Raw genomic sequence first — 16,577 nt, 5'->3', positions numbered from 1 at the left:
ACGTTGTTTTTTTTACACATTGAAATAAAAACTGTAAGTAGCAGTTTAGTGCTGGACTCATCCTCCTACACTAGACTGATATATATTTTTGTATCTATACACCACATACCCTGATATCTACACTTTATTTATAATTAGTTTTATACTTACGGACTGTTTCAGTCTGCTGCTGCGTAATTTATCAGACCCTCTACCCTGTAGATCAGCGGACAGGAACTACCTGCTGGTGTTAAGATGGTTAGAAGGTGTTGATAAATTGAGCTGGTCTGTTTGTGTGTTGGGCTGTAGGAGTGTATGCTGGCTGCACTGCTGAGTTGGTGATGGTTTAACAACCAAAAATATCCAGCTAACAGCGTTTCCTGTGGTTAGAACTGACAGTGGACGTAGGGACAAGATGATGACCAACACATATTGTGCCCAAACCCCCCCCCCCCCCCCCCAAAAAACCAACCAAAGTCTCGACTACGCAGACCAGTAAAGTTTTACATTTACAAAAAAATAATATTAAAGAACAATCAGTATTATGTATTTGTACTCTTCTATTTGAAGTAAAGAATGCTCCTCTGACCTGTGGTGTATGTGGCCAGGGTCTCCTCTGTTTAATCAGAAATCCGGTGTGAAATGGAACTGAGCTGAAGGAACGCGATAACGAGTACGAACTTCTGTCAAATAGCCCATCTCTGTTCTCCCCCAGCACTCAGAAATACGCCACTTTTAAGCCGATGCTCCCAACAGGCCACAGTGCTAGTGATAGAGGCACAGAGTTACCCATGCAAGGAAATGTCTCATCGGCGATCAATGTGCAACGGCTCGGTGAACTTTAATTTTATCTTTATTTTTAAAGCATTTCACAAAGGGGGGGACTGAAAAAGCAGGCTAAAATTGTGTATTGTGTATCGAGGTGTGCTATATCGTATCGTACACAATAATATCGCCAACATTTTTGAATATCGTGAACAATATTATACCCTAAAAATATGGTGCCATATCACCCACCCCTAATTATCACATCAGGGTACTACTTTTATATATATATATATATATATATTTTTTTTTTTACTGTTTTTAGCAAAAGAAAAAATCACACTGTTCTCATTTCCCATTCTATATCTACTAGAGACAGATTATATCTGTCCAGTATCATTTATTTTACTTTAATCCTGGATATATGGAGATATTTGGAGTGCATTATTAGTATCATGACATTCTGGATCATTGACTTCTATTACAAATCTGATCAAATTCTTGTATTTTTAATATCTCAGGTAGGGGTGTGACATAAATCGTATGAAATAAAATAAAATTTTCATTTTGTTGCAGTAGTGAATTCTTGAAAAAAAAAAAAAAAAAAAGTATATTGCCAAGAGTATCGTTATCGCAAAAAAAAATATATATATTAATATATAATAATATTGTGATATTATTTTAGGGCCATATCGCCCACCCCTAATTGTGAACTAGGCATAACCTGCATATCGGGTTTGTAAACTACGAAAGCAGCAAGGTGTAAAAATAAAAACAAAATTGTATTTAATGTTTGTACTATTTGCATTTTTAAAACCTTTGGGACACACACACTGACAATTTTTAGGGCTTTTTTTTTTTTTCTTTTCTTTTCTCTTTAGGGACTGCAGGAGGGGGATTGTAGGACAGGCATAATTATATAAGCATTATGTTTTTGCCTGTGCCTTTTCAGTCCCTGTATTTGCTCACAATGTTTGTAGTGTTGATTATGTAGTTATTGTATTATGAATAACTTACTGAATAAAGAATTATCTTTATCATCATTATTCTATATAGGTACCTCTTGTTTACACGACAAAGGGAGATGGATTTAAGGCTTTTAAGGGTTTTTATACATTTATACATGAATTTTTAAGTGTTTTTAAGCAGACTAGCAGAACATTTTAATTCTTAATTGTCTCTTGTATGTATTAGATCAAGATTAGGTCAATGATTTAAACTTTTCTATATACCAGTACCACATACTGTATTTTTTGCACTTAAAATCCTTTAATTGTCCAAAAATCGTCAGTGCGCCTCATAATCCGGTGCTCCTTATGTATATATTTTACCAGTCAGCTATTAAGAAGCAGTAAAGTCACTCCACTGAAGTTCAGAGTTATAATTGTGAGTATATATATATTTTTTTAGATTACAGTTTTGATTACTTAGCCTGCTAAATTCACCTGCTAAATTGGAAGGTAAACATGGTGACACCCCTGTTCCTTACTAGTGTTACTAGTACTAGCATAATGTACCTTATAATCCGGTGCGCCCTAGGGTGCGGAAAATACGGTATTCTACTATGTAAATATCTGGTCAGTGGTGGTCCTATAGAAGTCCACTGATGAACAGGATGGCTGATAAACGGCACAGCAACAGTGAGCTACAGTCATTTACAGGCCTACAGAGAGGGTTAACGGGGTATATGTACCTCATAATCTGGTGTCTCAGTGTTACCTTATTATTAACCACAGTGTTAAACAGCACCAGGCTCAGCACACTCCAGAGAACAGCGCTCGCTCCGGAACCAGCGGCCTAACTTCCTCTTCCTGTGGGAGGCATGTGACTCCGCCCCTTTTGTCCTCATGAACCCTTACACTTCTGTTCACTTCCAGTTCTTCTGGAGCTCCATGACTGTGTGGAATAACCTGTAAAGTCCTAGAATCATCACTGTTCCTCTCTGAGGTCGCTCTATCAGTCTGTCCGTTACCCATCTCTTCTTCTTCTCCTTCGTCTTTCATCCATCCCTCCCTCTCATCCGCCGCTGTCTCAGGTTCTGGAGGTGCTGGAGACGCAGCACTCAGTAAATCCCTCCCCACGCTTTCCTTACTGTTCAGGTTCCTCTTGCTGCGACCTCTGAGATGAAGCCTCTAAAAAAAAAACACACACACACACACACAGATACACAAACACCAATTAAAGCCTTGTCATCTTCTGAGCGTCTCAAATCAACAAACTGCCAGCAGTGTTTCTGTTTCACAGGTCTGTCAGGGCTCTGAGCTAATTTTAGCAGGCTCTTTATCTGCGGACAGAAATAAACTGTCTCTTAACGGCTCGAACAATCACAAATAATACTGATTCATATTAAACCGCTGCTGTATACTGTACTAGAATTAAATCAAGAATTTGATGTATTATTTTTTATTATTTTAAAAGTATTTGCACTTTATTGCACAGAATATGTTTCATATTTCAGATTCACATCTAGGCATTTTCTCAGCTAACTTTATAATGTAGTTATAGGATCAGGATTCATACATGTTTTACTCAATACATTTCCATGTCTTTTCCATGCCTTCAAGGCAAATTTTAATTACCATTCCATTGCAGACATGGAAAATAAAACCAAAAATCAACTAAAACTATATTAAAAATTTATTATACTAGGTCTAAAAAGAATCTTATAAAAATGTCGACACAATCTTTAATGTGTGTCAGATACTGAGAGCTCTAATGTGTAGGCTTAAATTACTGAATTAACTATGAGCTGATGGATGTATTTGTAGCTCAAAATAGATTTTCTCCATCGATAAACTGAAACACAAAGATTTGTAGACCAAATTTCCATGACTTTTCCAAAACTTTCAGGGTATTTTTATTTTTCCAAAACGTATCCAGGCCTGGAAATTGCTATTTTCAAATTCCATGACTTTTCCAGGTTTTTCATGACCGTAAGAACCCTGAAAGATGGATGATAGGATGGATGGATGGATAGAAAGATGGAAGATGGAATTTAGCAGCCAGTAGCAAGCACAGTAAGAATATAAAACTATAGAAGATGCAAAATAATGCTTGAACAATTAACTAACTATACCTTATAAGATAAGAAATAAATTATAATACATAATAAAAATAAATCAAAATGTATACCAATCAGCGGTAAAACAGCATTCTGCAGATAAGAGCAACCAAATTACTGGTAAAAGAGGGTCCCTCACTAAAGCCACAACATATACAGCTCTGGAAAAAAAAGAAACCACTTAAAAATTATGTGTTCCTTTGATTTTACCAAATTGAAAACCTCTGGAATATAATAAAGAGGAAGACGGATGATCACAAGCCATCAAACCAAATTGAACTGCTTGGATTTTTGCACCAGGAGTAAAGCTGTATAAAGTTATCCAAAAGCAGTGTGTAAGACTGGTGGAGGAGAACATGATGCCAAGTTGCATTGAAAAAACTGTTAAAAAACAGGTTTATTCCACCAAATATTGATTTCTGAACTCTTAAGACTTTATGAATATGAACTTTGTTTTCTTTGCATTATTTGAGGTCTGAAAGCTCTGCATCTTTTTTGTTATTTCAGCCATTTCTCATTTCCTGCGAATTAATGGTCTAATTTTTTTCCAGAGCTGTATGTCTGCTTGCAGCCTCATTTTTTGTTGAAGGGTGGGGTTTTATCTGTAAACAGGAGCCACATTGAGCAAGAACTGCCTTTTATGCTTCTAGCAGTGATGCTTGCAAAACATTTTAGCTGTAAGAAAAAGGCTATAAAGAGCTTTAATCTTGTCCTGTGTGACACTTCTGATGGCCCAGACAATACTTAACATTAAGCTGGTGGTGTTAACGTTATGGCTGATGTTGTGTGTGTTATAAATACCGTGAAGTCTCTCCTCTTGCGGGACAGAACAGGTCTCTGGAGGAAGAGGATCTGCTTCGTGGCCAAGCTGCCATCACTAAGACAGAAAGCCAAAACAAAGTTTACAGTCTGTATGTGTTGTTTCTGTAGAATTAAAGCTCAGTTTAGTACGAATAAATACCTGTTGGTTCGGACTATGGGAGTAGGCAGCACACACATCAGCCTCCAGCCGTACGGAGCGAGGGACTGGAGTAGAGGGATGTAGTCTGTTTTTACTGCAACACCCTACAGAGGAAACACATGGCCTTTAGCTCTAAAGAGCAGTAGGTGAGGATACATAAGAAAAAGAGCTTTCTTAAGTTCTATCCGGATGGAATTCAGGGGGTGTCCGTGAAAAATATTACACACTTTTACTCAGTGATAAAACTCCTGCATCCGGTCCGCAATTGACAAAACTTGAAGATCGGTGAGTTTTTAGGCTTTTTTCTCGGTCACATGACATCGGGTTCAGTAGCTCCTCCATTTCCACTCGCTGTTGTGTTTTTAATGTGGATCTCCGTGGAAATGCCCAAGCGCCAAAAGTGTAATTACGGTGCACAGCAGTGGACAAATAGCTATTTTATTAAACACGAGGAGACAAAACTCAGAGATGTGCGTCCGGACAGGACTAAAATTACCAGATGAGCACGGAGTTCAGAAAAAAACAGTAGATAATTCAGCCTGTAATTTTCTCAGAGGACGTCTGAAAAAAACACATACATGATCGTTCTGGACCGGAATAAAATCACAGACGAAAATTACCCCAGGACCCCCTAAAAAATTAATCCTGTCTGGATAGGGCTTTAGAATAGCTCAGTACATATTAATCAGTAAAATATCAGTAAGATCTTACGTCAATGACTGTCCACTGCTCAACAACAATGGCGTCGTAGGTAGTGGCTGTCATAATGTCCTCAGAAGCGCTCTGGAATATGAACACACTTTCTATAGTGGAGGACGATTCTACAGGGAAATGAGGTGGAAAAATAATTACACTCTGGAAGAGGTAGAATAAGATTAATTATTTTATTTAAACCTGAAAAATGATCACTAGAGCTTAAAAGTTACCTTGCACTTCCTTAAAGTCATTAAAAAAACCTACATAGTAAATGCACAGTGAAGTGATTCAGACTATGAAGGAACACATAAGGAATCATGTAGTAACTTACAAGTGTTAAACAAACCAAAATACTCTGTGAATTATTTAGGTGCTCTTATCTGGGGAGCTGTTAGTTTCTGAGGAAACTTTTGGCTTTCCTTTTCAAGGGCAGTCCTGATGAGTGCCAGTTCCATCATTATTATGATTTTGATGGTCTTTGTGGTGACTGCAATTGAGGATAATTTCAAAATTATTTTGTATTGACTGACCTTCATTTTCTTTACTTAGTTGAGTAGTTGTAGCTTCTCATAATCTGGATTAGAACATTACTCAAATATTCATCTATTCACTGTATACCTGTAACTCTACCTCTTCACTACTTTACTTTAACTGATGCTCTCAAACACGTTAAGAGACAAGAGATTTAAGTAATTAACTCTTGATAAGTTCAGCACAGCTGTTAACTGAAAGCTTGAATTCCAGGTGACTATCTCATAAAACTGACTGAGAAAATATAACAGAGATCTGTAAAAATGATAATCTAAACATGAGGAGCTACTTTGAAAAATCTAAATTATAAAACATATTCTGGTTTGCTTAACTTTTTTCATAGTTTGGACAACTATAGTATTAATCTAAAATACAGAAAAAACACTGAATTTAGGGTGTGTCCAAACGTTTAACTGGTACTGTACATTAAGGAGGCTGTATATTAAAGAAACGTCAGAAAAGTCAGAAACTGATAGATGGCAAAAAATTGCAAAAACAGAGACAAAATGTTTTTGGGTGACACTGACAATACACAACTATAGCCAGTGGAAGTGGAAAAAGTCAGACACTTAGGAAAACCTGTCTTACTGGGGGGAAAAAAAACATCTGGACATTTGATGTCTTGTAAACCTTGATCAAATGTGAAGTTTTACCCACTCCTCCATGCAGAATTCTTTCAGCTGTAGATTCTATGACGACAACAAGCTGGACAGAATCTTCAGACATTTCTTCATTGATATGCATTGGTTATATTACCTCCATATTTTAATTATATTGTTTACTTAAAAATCAAATGTCCAGATGTTTAAAGACAATCGATACGACAAATATTTTAATGAGAAGTCAAAAAATATTTCACAATTTTATTTCTCTCACTGTGTTGCTAGCCTCCTTACCAGGATCGTCCCCCAGGTGAAAGTAGCCATCAATGAGTTGAGCACCACTCCTGAAGTGCTGGGTCATGTGATCTAGCCAGTGGGCGTCGACTGTAGAGATAAGCCCCGCCTCCGTGTGCACCTGCAGTGGAATTCTTAGGGAGTAGTACCTTGGAGACCCGGAAAGCACCACAGCGTGGTTATAAAGGGCAAACACCTGCACACCTGTAAAACACAGAGACAGAAGTTTACTGGGGGAATGTGCAGTTATTCAGTTATTTACACACTTCTAAATATACCTTATATAAAATAACTTATCAACTGGATCCTCTGACTTCTTATGAGAAGGTCAAGTCCACCTGAGTTATATCTTAACACCAGTAAGATCCAACATAGTTAATGACTTACATTTGCTTAAATTAAATGACCTACAATACTCAAGAATTTAAATATTCCTTAATTTATATATATATATATATTGAAAGACCTAAGACTATCTGTCCACAGAAAACCTCTTTAGAGCCTTACAGATTTATCTAATGTATTCTGTAATCTCCTTCTTAACCCAGGCCATAACCAATCAATCAATAAACATTTATTTTCACTCGAGAATACATTGAGGGTGAGCTTCATTAAAAATGCATCCGAGCATTTACAGTTTAAAAGGGATTGCAAACATTTAATAAGAAATTAAAAATAAAAAGGAAAAAAATAGTAAAAAATTATAAATAAAAGAAAATTTTTTTCAATCGACGTATAATGTAATAGAATATAGAATATAATAGAATATATATAGAATTTATATGTATAAAAAAAAAGAATAATTTGACACAAAAAGTAAAAAATGTATAAAATATAAACTAAAGAAAAGATAATAATAATAAAAGTAAAGTAAAATAAAAGATAAGAATGGTTAGAAATTATAAAATGACTAATGATAAAAAAATAAAAACATAGGAATTAAAATGAAGCATAATAATAACATACAATACATTTTAAGTGTAGTCTGAACGTTGACTGAAAAAGCAGTGATTCCATATTATCTGTAATTGATAAGGTTTTTTTGTGGCAAGGTACAATAAGGAAATCTGCATAGAACCACCCTGGCTCCACCCCTCATCCATCAAGAGCCCCGCCCTCTAGATCAGTTAAAGAAATGGCATTTCGTTTGGGCTGCTGGTTGAGAACCTCAGACAGTACACAGCATTAGGTTTAGCCAGCAGACTTTGTCTGAGGGAGGGATCTGTACCTGCAGTCAGTGGCAAGTCAGCAGGTAAAGGAGATGTAAGAACTTTCAAATAATAAGTTTTGTGCTTTTATCACAGTCAAGCATGAACTAGCTTGTTCGTGTTTTGCCTTATAGCACAAACGAACACTAATGTTACTTCTAGTGTGGTAAACGCACATCTTATTTGCCCAAAAGTGACTGAGCCCTTAAACGGCTCATTCTAAAAGGGACTAAAACTGGTAAGAGTACAGCTGGCAAGATCTCTTTATGAGAGGGTGATTTTGTGTTTTGTATAGAACATAGCACATTCTAACATGTTAGAAAAGTAAAGCAGAATTAGTTTCTCTTTAATGCGGAAATGATGACCAATTGTAGTTGGATACAACCAGCCTGTGCAGCTATCCTAGAGTGAGCTTTGAAGGAAGTTCTGTCTTAAACTATCTTTCCCACTGTGTGTGTGTGTGTGTGTGTGTGGTGGGGGGTGTACACACTTCCATCCTGTTCCAGGCGTCTTAATCACAGCTACAGCCCTTAATTTTGGCAATAATAGCTGGTGTATTTTTAGTTGTGTACCCAATCTCTACATCAGGAGTCTTCTGTCTTTTAAGCTTTAGGATCCACATGCTGCAACGGTGGCTGTGCCCACTGAAAAAAATAAAAATGGCTATGTCCCAAACGGCACCCTACCCTAATAAAGAGTAGAGATTAGAGGTGGGAACAATGCGGTTACCTAGCCCATGTTAAAAACGACTACACTTTGAAAAGCATGTAGCACAAATTCGGCGTTTGGTTTAGAAAATTCTAATTTCTGTATATTTTCAATAAAGAGTTCAAGTGCAGTGAAAAGAATGTAATTGAGACACATTTTGGCACATATATAGAATGTTATGAGTACAAATACCTTTAAATGTCATTGAATCATGTTGAACTTTTTCAGTGTGTTCTCCTTAAAATTCAATATAAATAAAAAATATATAAAAATACATACGCATAGTAAATGTGAGGGTTAGAAACATTATATGCAAGCCGTCAAATGAAGCGGTGTTTAAGTGCAATATTCTAAGTACCCAGTGCAGTTGGATGAGTGCAAATATGCAATATTTAACAGATAACGGATAACAAGCACTGCTACATTAACAAATAATATGTGGAATATTATAAATAATCAGTCAAATGGAAACTGCAAATATGCCATATGCCGATCAGTACAGAAGAAAGTGCAAAGAAGCATAAAAAAAAACATATTACAGAATAGTGCTAGCTATAAACACTGTCAGTAACCATTAGCAGCTGCATCTTGTGAGCATGTGCAGAGAAATATTGAATATAATTTCTGTACTATCTTGTGAATTGAATTTACCTTTTTTTTAATTTGTCACTAAGTTTGTGCAGGTAGACTTTTCACCTTTTCTTCCTGTTTAAAATAAGATTTCTGCTTCTCTACAGTCCGCGGTCATCCCTGCCCAGCTCCCTTCTTCTCACAGTCCTGAACAGTGGCAGTGTGCAGTGAGTGCAGAATGAAGCCAGGCTTCATTTTTCTGAAATAACTACAGACTTTTCAGGAAGGGACATCATCTGGACAGCAGCATACGTCTCAGTAAAATCCCGATATATTCCTCAGCATCAGTGAAAACTTCAGGTGTAAGTGACCTCTCCCTGCCTTGGGCTCTGATGAACTGCTATAATGTGACAGGCACTGGATTTTGCACTTTTCACTAATAACAGTGTGGATGGTCTTATTGGATTTGGTACGTAGAAGTCAATGTCTATTTTTTTTTTAACGTGAACTTCTCACCAAAAAATAGTTTTTGTCAATTGTTTAATATATCACACTATTTTAATGCTAAACAAGCCTTCAATGTGGTTGTTTTAAGAAATGCATCACAGAAAATGTGATATATTGTGATATCAAGATATGAAACTCCCTATATCAGGATATTAATATTTGGTCATATCACATAGCCCTAGCTGAAAGCAACAAAAGTTTTCTAACCTTTAACAGAATCTCAAACAGAATTAAAGTTGCTTAAATCGGTTTTATTTTTAAATTAGTTAAAACTAGTGATTAAAGGGGACATATTAAATCATGAAGTTCTTTACACAAAATCACTCTCACATAAAGATAAAGATCTTACCTTCAGCTCTATTCTTACCAGTTTCAATCCCTTTCAGAATGAGCCATGTAAGGGCTCTGTGACCTTTATGCAAATAAGCTGTTCAATAAGCCACGCCCCATGTTTATGCTAAGCGTGTACCACACGTTAGTGTTCGCTTGTGCTAAATGGCAAAACACAAATAAGGTAGTTCATGCTTAACTGTGATAGAAGCTCAAAACTCATTATTTGAAAGTTCTCACATCTCTCTTATCTACTGACTTGCCCCGGACAGTAGGTAAAGATCTCACCCTCAGAAGAAGTCTTTGTACTGTCTGAGGTTCTTAACCAAAATGGTGTTTCTTCATCTGATCTAGTGGGTGGGGCTCAGGTGAGGGGTGGAGCCAGGGTGGTTTCCTTAATGTGATGTCAGAATGTAGGAGGAGCCAAACAGCTCATAGAAGCATATGATTCCTGATACCAAACTCTTTCAGCTGATTCACAGAAAACGGATGGATTGATTTTTTCTGGTGCTTTAAGTGTTTATAGGGGCAGTCGAGACTTACAGGACAAAACAAAAGCACGAAAAAAATAAATATTTGACCAAAATGACTCTGAATTAAGTCAGTCTATGAGTAATAATAAGCTCAGCTACTAATTGTATTATAATTATTGAGGATAGTGCCCATACATTGTACGATAATCACCAAGGTATTGACATAACCTGCATAAGACTGTGTTTATGTATTGCTATGGTAGAAACTGTAACTCACGATTGAGGGAATGTGTGGTTCCGGGTGTTTTTCCAGGTTTGTCGGGGTTCCTGACCTGACCCGGGTTCTCTGTCCTTTGGTTCTCACTGCTGGTCTGTAGAGGACGGTTCTCTTGACCTGGGTGTGGTTCTTCTGAGCTCCTTCTAGACCCGTCTTCTGTGTCTTGGTGTCTGTGAGCCTCTGTCTGTCTCTGCTGTCCAGCTTCAGAGTCCTGAAGATCTGAGGTTTGATTTTCAGCTGGGTAAGACGACTGCGGGAGGGTCCGGCACTGGAAGCTTTCTGGTTCTTGCTGTTGATGAGCCTCACTTCCACAGTCCTGACCTGGACAGGGTATCTGCATATATGGAGAAATTTAAAATATATGGCTTTTTAATACTTTTTAATACAACTCCGACAGTCTTTACAGTGAGATGTGATTTCTGTATATTCTGACAAACCATTTTAAAGTTTGAAGTTCTAAGAAAAATTGTTAAAAGTATTTTTTCAGCATGAAACTTATTCTGCTTGTCTAAGTTAGTGTAATCAACATATAATATAAAAATGGTTCATCTAATGTATTTGTAACCAACCCCTGCAAAAACAAAAACTAAACTAAGAAAAAATTGCAAAGTTAGTAATTAAATATTTGCTTGTTAGGATTTCTTTGGTTCCAGACATTTTTTAAACATGCAAAAATGTGTCAAATTGACTCAGAAAACACCACTGCTGTTCCTGATGAATGAACCTAACAGGAGGGGGGTTAACAGTTTAGTGCAAAGACAAAAAGGGGAACTAGGGTGGTCCAGATTAGAGCCAGTTTCATCATAACATCTTGATGGTCTTTGCGGTGACAGCACTTGAGGATGCTTTTAAAGTTCTTGAAATTCTTCTTTTTAAATTGACTAACCTTCATTTTTTCTTAAAAGTTTATTTTTTCTTAATTTAGTTCTCATAACCTGGATTAGAAAATTACTGAAATATTCACTTTTCACTGTATACCTGTAACTCTACCTCTTCACTACTTTACTTTAACTGATGCTCTCAAACACTTTATTAAGAGACAAGAAATTCAAGTAATTAACTCTTGATGAGTTCAGCACAGCTGTTAACTGAAAGCCTGAATTCCAGGAGACTCTACCTCATAAAACTGACTGAGAAAATCCAGCAGGTGGCATAAAATATAAAACATATTCTGGTTCGTTTAACAAGAAGTGAGAAGCGACAAAGCAGAGCGACACTGAGTTTAAATTTTCTCAACTTTATGTAAATGAATTATGATGCGGTAAAGAGACATTCTAACCTGATTGGCTATTAGCATTTCTTTGGGTTTTTGGTTCCTTTTGCATTTCGTTTGTACCACCGTAGAGAAAACATCTGATCTGCAGGAATGGCTGTGTTTCCAGCGCAGGTAAATCACAGAAATGGCCAAGAGTCTAACAAGCTCTGGATTCATAGCTGCAGAATAAAGTGGTCAAGCGATTCCTCATATTTATACCATATTTTGCCTCCAAAATGTATATTTTTCAAACGGGACTAAAAATGACTGGATGGTGAATGTTATATGAAAAACTGTATCAATTTATTTTTAACCATTTAAGTGATCTTAATTTAGTTATCAAATACATACTTTATATAAACATTTAAAATATATATTTTTTAGGGATGTTGAAGCAATACAACTTTTTCGTGCCTGGTTTCTTGTTGGAACCTGAACCATGATGCACCATGTGTATTGAGCTTTGACACGCGCAGAAATGAAACACGTGGGACGACACAGGCAACTTGTCTAGCGCGAACACAGTGTAAGCTGTCTTAAAGTTAAAGTTAAAAAAAAAGAAAAAAAAAAGGCATTTTTTAGAAAAACTTTCATTTTTACGACTTTTTAAAGACGAGTAGATAGATACCCAGCTTGGAGATGTCTTGTGTTGATAGCTCTGCTTTCGCTGGTCCTTCAGATGGTCTCCATTCCTGCAGTGGTTGTTATGCTGGTCTTGGTGCTGGTGGTTGCTGCTCGGGCTGAGTGCTGGAGCTTCTGGGTGCTGGTGTATGGGAGAGGGGCTGGAGTGTAAAGAGGAGAGTTCCTCAGTGTCACCATGTCCCAGAAAGTAGGGACCACCACCAGGCTGCTGCAGAAATCCTACGAACAGAACCCCAGAATCAGCCAGGTCCTGAACCTGCAGGAAACAAGAGACAATTGGTGGAGTCAATTTACTGTAAGAAATGATTAAAGATTATAAAGATTTATCTCATTATTTGATTATTTTAACTTGTAATTTGGCCTCATTTAGAGAAAGGCAAATTATTTATATTTATAATAATTATAGAGTGTAGTTCTGTATGTGTTTCTCTGTACTACTTTTTTCGTCTCCTCCTTTCACACTGTTCTTCAATACTCAGAACCCCACATGAGAGAAAACCCCCACAGAATCATGTAGTAACATAAAAGTGTTAAACAAAACAAAATAGTGTTATAACTTGTGGTTTCTGAGGCTGGTAACTCTGATGAACTTATCCTGTACAACAGAGGAAACTCTCGCTCTTTCCTGGGTTCGGTCCTGATGAGTGCCAGTTTCAACATAACATTTTGATGGTATTTGCGGTGACTGCACCTAAGGATACTTTCCTCAGGATTCCTTAGTCACATTATTTAGTTGAGTAGTTGTTGCTTCTCATAACCTGGATTAGAACATTACTCAAATATTCACTATTCACTGTATACCTGTAACTCTACCTCTTCACTACTTTACTTTAACTGATGCTCTCAAACTTTACATTAAGAGACAAGAAATTCAAGTAATTAACTCTTGATGAGTTCAGCACAGCTGTTAACTGAAAGCTATTTATGAAAGTAAATAGTCTCATTTAAATTTCTAGCATGGAATTATTTCTAGCTTGAATTAAATTACGGCATGTTATTTTTTGCCTCTTAATTAAACACTGGCATTTTTCAATATCATTTTCACTTTCACTTTTTTAGCGTTAACAAATTTAAAAGCAAAAATTTAAGTAAAAAAAAATTCAAGTTGCTCAAAATTAATGTCAAATTCTCAGCTAAAAATACAAGGCAAACAATCAGATTAAATAAGTTCCAGGTGAATCTACTTCATAAAGCCGACTGAGAAAATACAAAAATGTGCAAAGCTGTCATCTAAGCAAGAGGTGCTCATTTAAAGAAGGTAAAATATAAAACATATTCTGGTTTGTTTCACACTTTTTTGTTTACTAAATAATTCCAGACGCTTTTCTTCATAGTTTTTCTGACTTTAGTATTATTCTTCTGTGCAGAACATTTTAAATTGACTAGTGGAGCAGTAAGTGAACAAGGTGTTTAAAAACTCCAGCAGCACTGCTGCATATAATCTGAACTAATCAGTTAGTTGGACACTGTTGCTGATCACGATAACAGGCCATTATAATAAGCATATTATTGTTCTTTGTCCATCTATAGCTATTGAATATTCATGTTTATCTGAAGTCAGCGTGGGACATTTTCCCTACTGCAGTATCCAGAGTTAATCATCAGTTCATATTCAGTGAACTCTTCAGCTAGAAAAGGGTAATCAAATTATTTTTTTATATTATCTTCCAGATACACATTCGCGCAGACCTGTTGTCACAACACCCACACACACACAAACACACACCCTTAAACCATCAGTAAATGTCACATGGCTTAAACATCCTCACAAGCAGCCACAGGCACAGTCAAACACAGCTTATCTCTATATAAATGTCCTTACTGAAAAGGCAGAAAGGTCATGGAATAATGGCGGGTGAATAAAGGCGGTGAATGCGGGGTGTCACTCACTCTCTCCAGTCCCCAGTGCTTCGTTATTTTATTTGCACTGTTCTCGACGGCATGTACAGCATAATGAACCGACTCTGACCGCCGACTGAAAAGAACACAAGCTGACCTTTTTCACGTAGCCCTGGATCACTTCCGGAGCAGGAGCCTGGAGCCCCGAGAAGCACACGTCCGTCTCCAGACGAGGTCTCACGCACTTCAGCACGGCGTTCTCTGAACAACTGAGAGAAAACAAAAAAACAAAAAAAAAAAACTCATACACTAATCAGCCATAACATTAGCAACACTGACAGAAGTTGAAAAATATTTACTGTAACCTGTAACAGGTGGATATCTTAGGCCCCGTCCACACGAACCTGGGTATTTTTAAAAACGGAGGTTTCTGTCTCTGTTTTTGAAAAATATCTTCGTCCACATGAGCAGCGTTTTCAGAAATATCCCCGTTCACACGGAAACACCATACCACTCCTCAGCAACAACTACTTCATTTTCAAAATTGTCCCACCAGGTGCTTGTTGGTCCAGGCCTGGTCCAGAATCTCCATTCGCGGTAAGGTTTGTACCTCCGGACAGGAGGACTGGAAAAACCCTCACTGAGGTGAGCTGAGTTTTACAGCAGGAAAACTAGCATTAGAGTGTTACTCCAAAACCACAGAGCTAACCCAGCTAACTGTTATTAGGACAAATCTTAACGTGGCTTAATGTACTAAAACAACGAGCCACAAACACCAAACATCTTACTTTTTCACTGCATAATAAACTTAATCAGAATCTATAAACAAATCACAATAACTCACATTACTGACCCGGTGTAAAATCCAGAGAGGCTGGGGAGTAAACAGGCTGGATGAGGAGCTCCAGTAACAGTAAATTATGTATTTTGAGTTTGCTGGTGTAGCTGGTCTGTCAGTGTATCCAGGGTGGTGCTGGACCAGTATAATTAAGGCTCATACCGATAGAGCAGCTGAACACGCCACAATCACTGGTCTCAGCTACACTGGTAAAATGTGTTAGAGCGTTTAAAGCTGGTTCTGAGTAATTCCACGCTGTTGGGTCAGAGAGGGCAGTTAGTACATTAATAGAATCAGCTGGGTGTAAATATGCGGCCGGAATTCGATGTAGCTGTGCCGAAAAGAGTCCCCTCCCGATCTCTAAGCTAATGCTAATCAAAAAGCAGACATGCACAGACTCCCTGTGTGACGTCAGCGTTTTCAGAAACCTCCGTTTCCCCCCGTCCACACGGCTCCGCTGGAGCGGAGTTTTTCAAAATCACCCCCTTGGAAGCCGTTTTCGAAAACCTCCGTTTTCAGTGACCGAAAGCTTCGTTTTCATATGGACGGAAGGCCAAAATGGAGACAAAAACCTAAAAATACCTAGGTTCGTGTGGACGGGGCCTTAAGCTTTGAGTAAACAGACATCGTCATTGCTCTCCCGTGATTGATTCATTTTGGAAAACACTCAATAATAATCTCTCCTTTAAAGCTTCTTTACTGCATTATTTCTGTCCGTTTTCAGTTTTGAAGTATAATCCAGTGTCTGAGGAGAGCTCTGCGTCGTCTCTGGGTTTCTCCACAGCTGTTTTTACCAAACAATCCTTATTTGCACTCGGGAATACATTGAGGGAGACATTTACAGTATAAAAGGGATTGAAAACATTAGATAAGAAAATGGAATCTGGGGAAAAAAAAAAACACACATTTTAAATAAATACATTCAGTATAATAGTGCATCTAATTTTTTTTTTTTTAACTTTCAGTAATTCAGTTCAAAATGTGAAACTCATATTATATAGATGTATTACACACAGAGTGATCTATTTTAAGCGTTTATTT

At 37.2% G+C, this 16,577-nt stretch overlaps 1 protein-coding gene across 1 annotated transcript in view; it reads right to left on the bottom strand.

Moving 5' to 3' along the window:
• Positions 1–463: 463 nt before the first annotated feature.
• Positions 464–16,577, bottom strand: part of rftn1a (raftlin, lipid raft linker 1a) — a 51,897-nt gene continuing 35,783 nt past the window's right edge. The window contains exons 4-11 of the mRNA XM_022665314.2: positions 14,856–14,967; positions 12,846–13,115; positions 10,963–11,296; positions 6,890–7,093; positions 5,478–5,587; positions 4,767–4,870; positions 4,607–4,682; positions 464–2,876 (exon numbers count right to left, since the gene is read on the bottom strand). Of these exons, the coding sequence (XP_022521035.2) occupies positions 2,499–2,876; positions 4,607–4,682; positions 4,767–4,870; positions 5,478–5,587; positions 6,890–7,093; positions 10,963–11,296; positions 12,846–13,115; positions 14,856–14,967 (1,588 nt within the window). The 3' untranslated portion in view covers positions 464–2,498. The remainder of the gene's footprint in view (positions 2,877–4,606; positions 4,683–4,766; positions 4,871–5,477; positions 5,588–6,889; positions 7,094–10,962; positions 11,297–12,845; positions 13,116–14,855; positions 14,968–16,577) is intronic.

This window comes from Astyanax mexicanus, chromosome 3, assembly GCF_023375975.1.
Source record: "Astyanax mexicanus isolate ESR-SI-001 chromosome 3, AstMex3_surface, whole genome shotgun sequence".
Lineage (NCBI taxonomy): Eukaryota > Metazoa > Chordata > Actinopteri > Characiformes > Acestrorhamphidae > Astyanax > Astyanax mexicanus.
The sequence above is the reverse complement of the archived record's forward strand: the minus strand, read 5'-3'. Positions and strand labels throughout refer to the sequence as shown.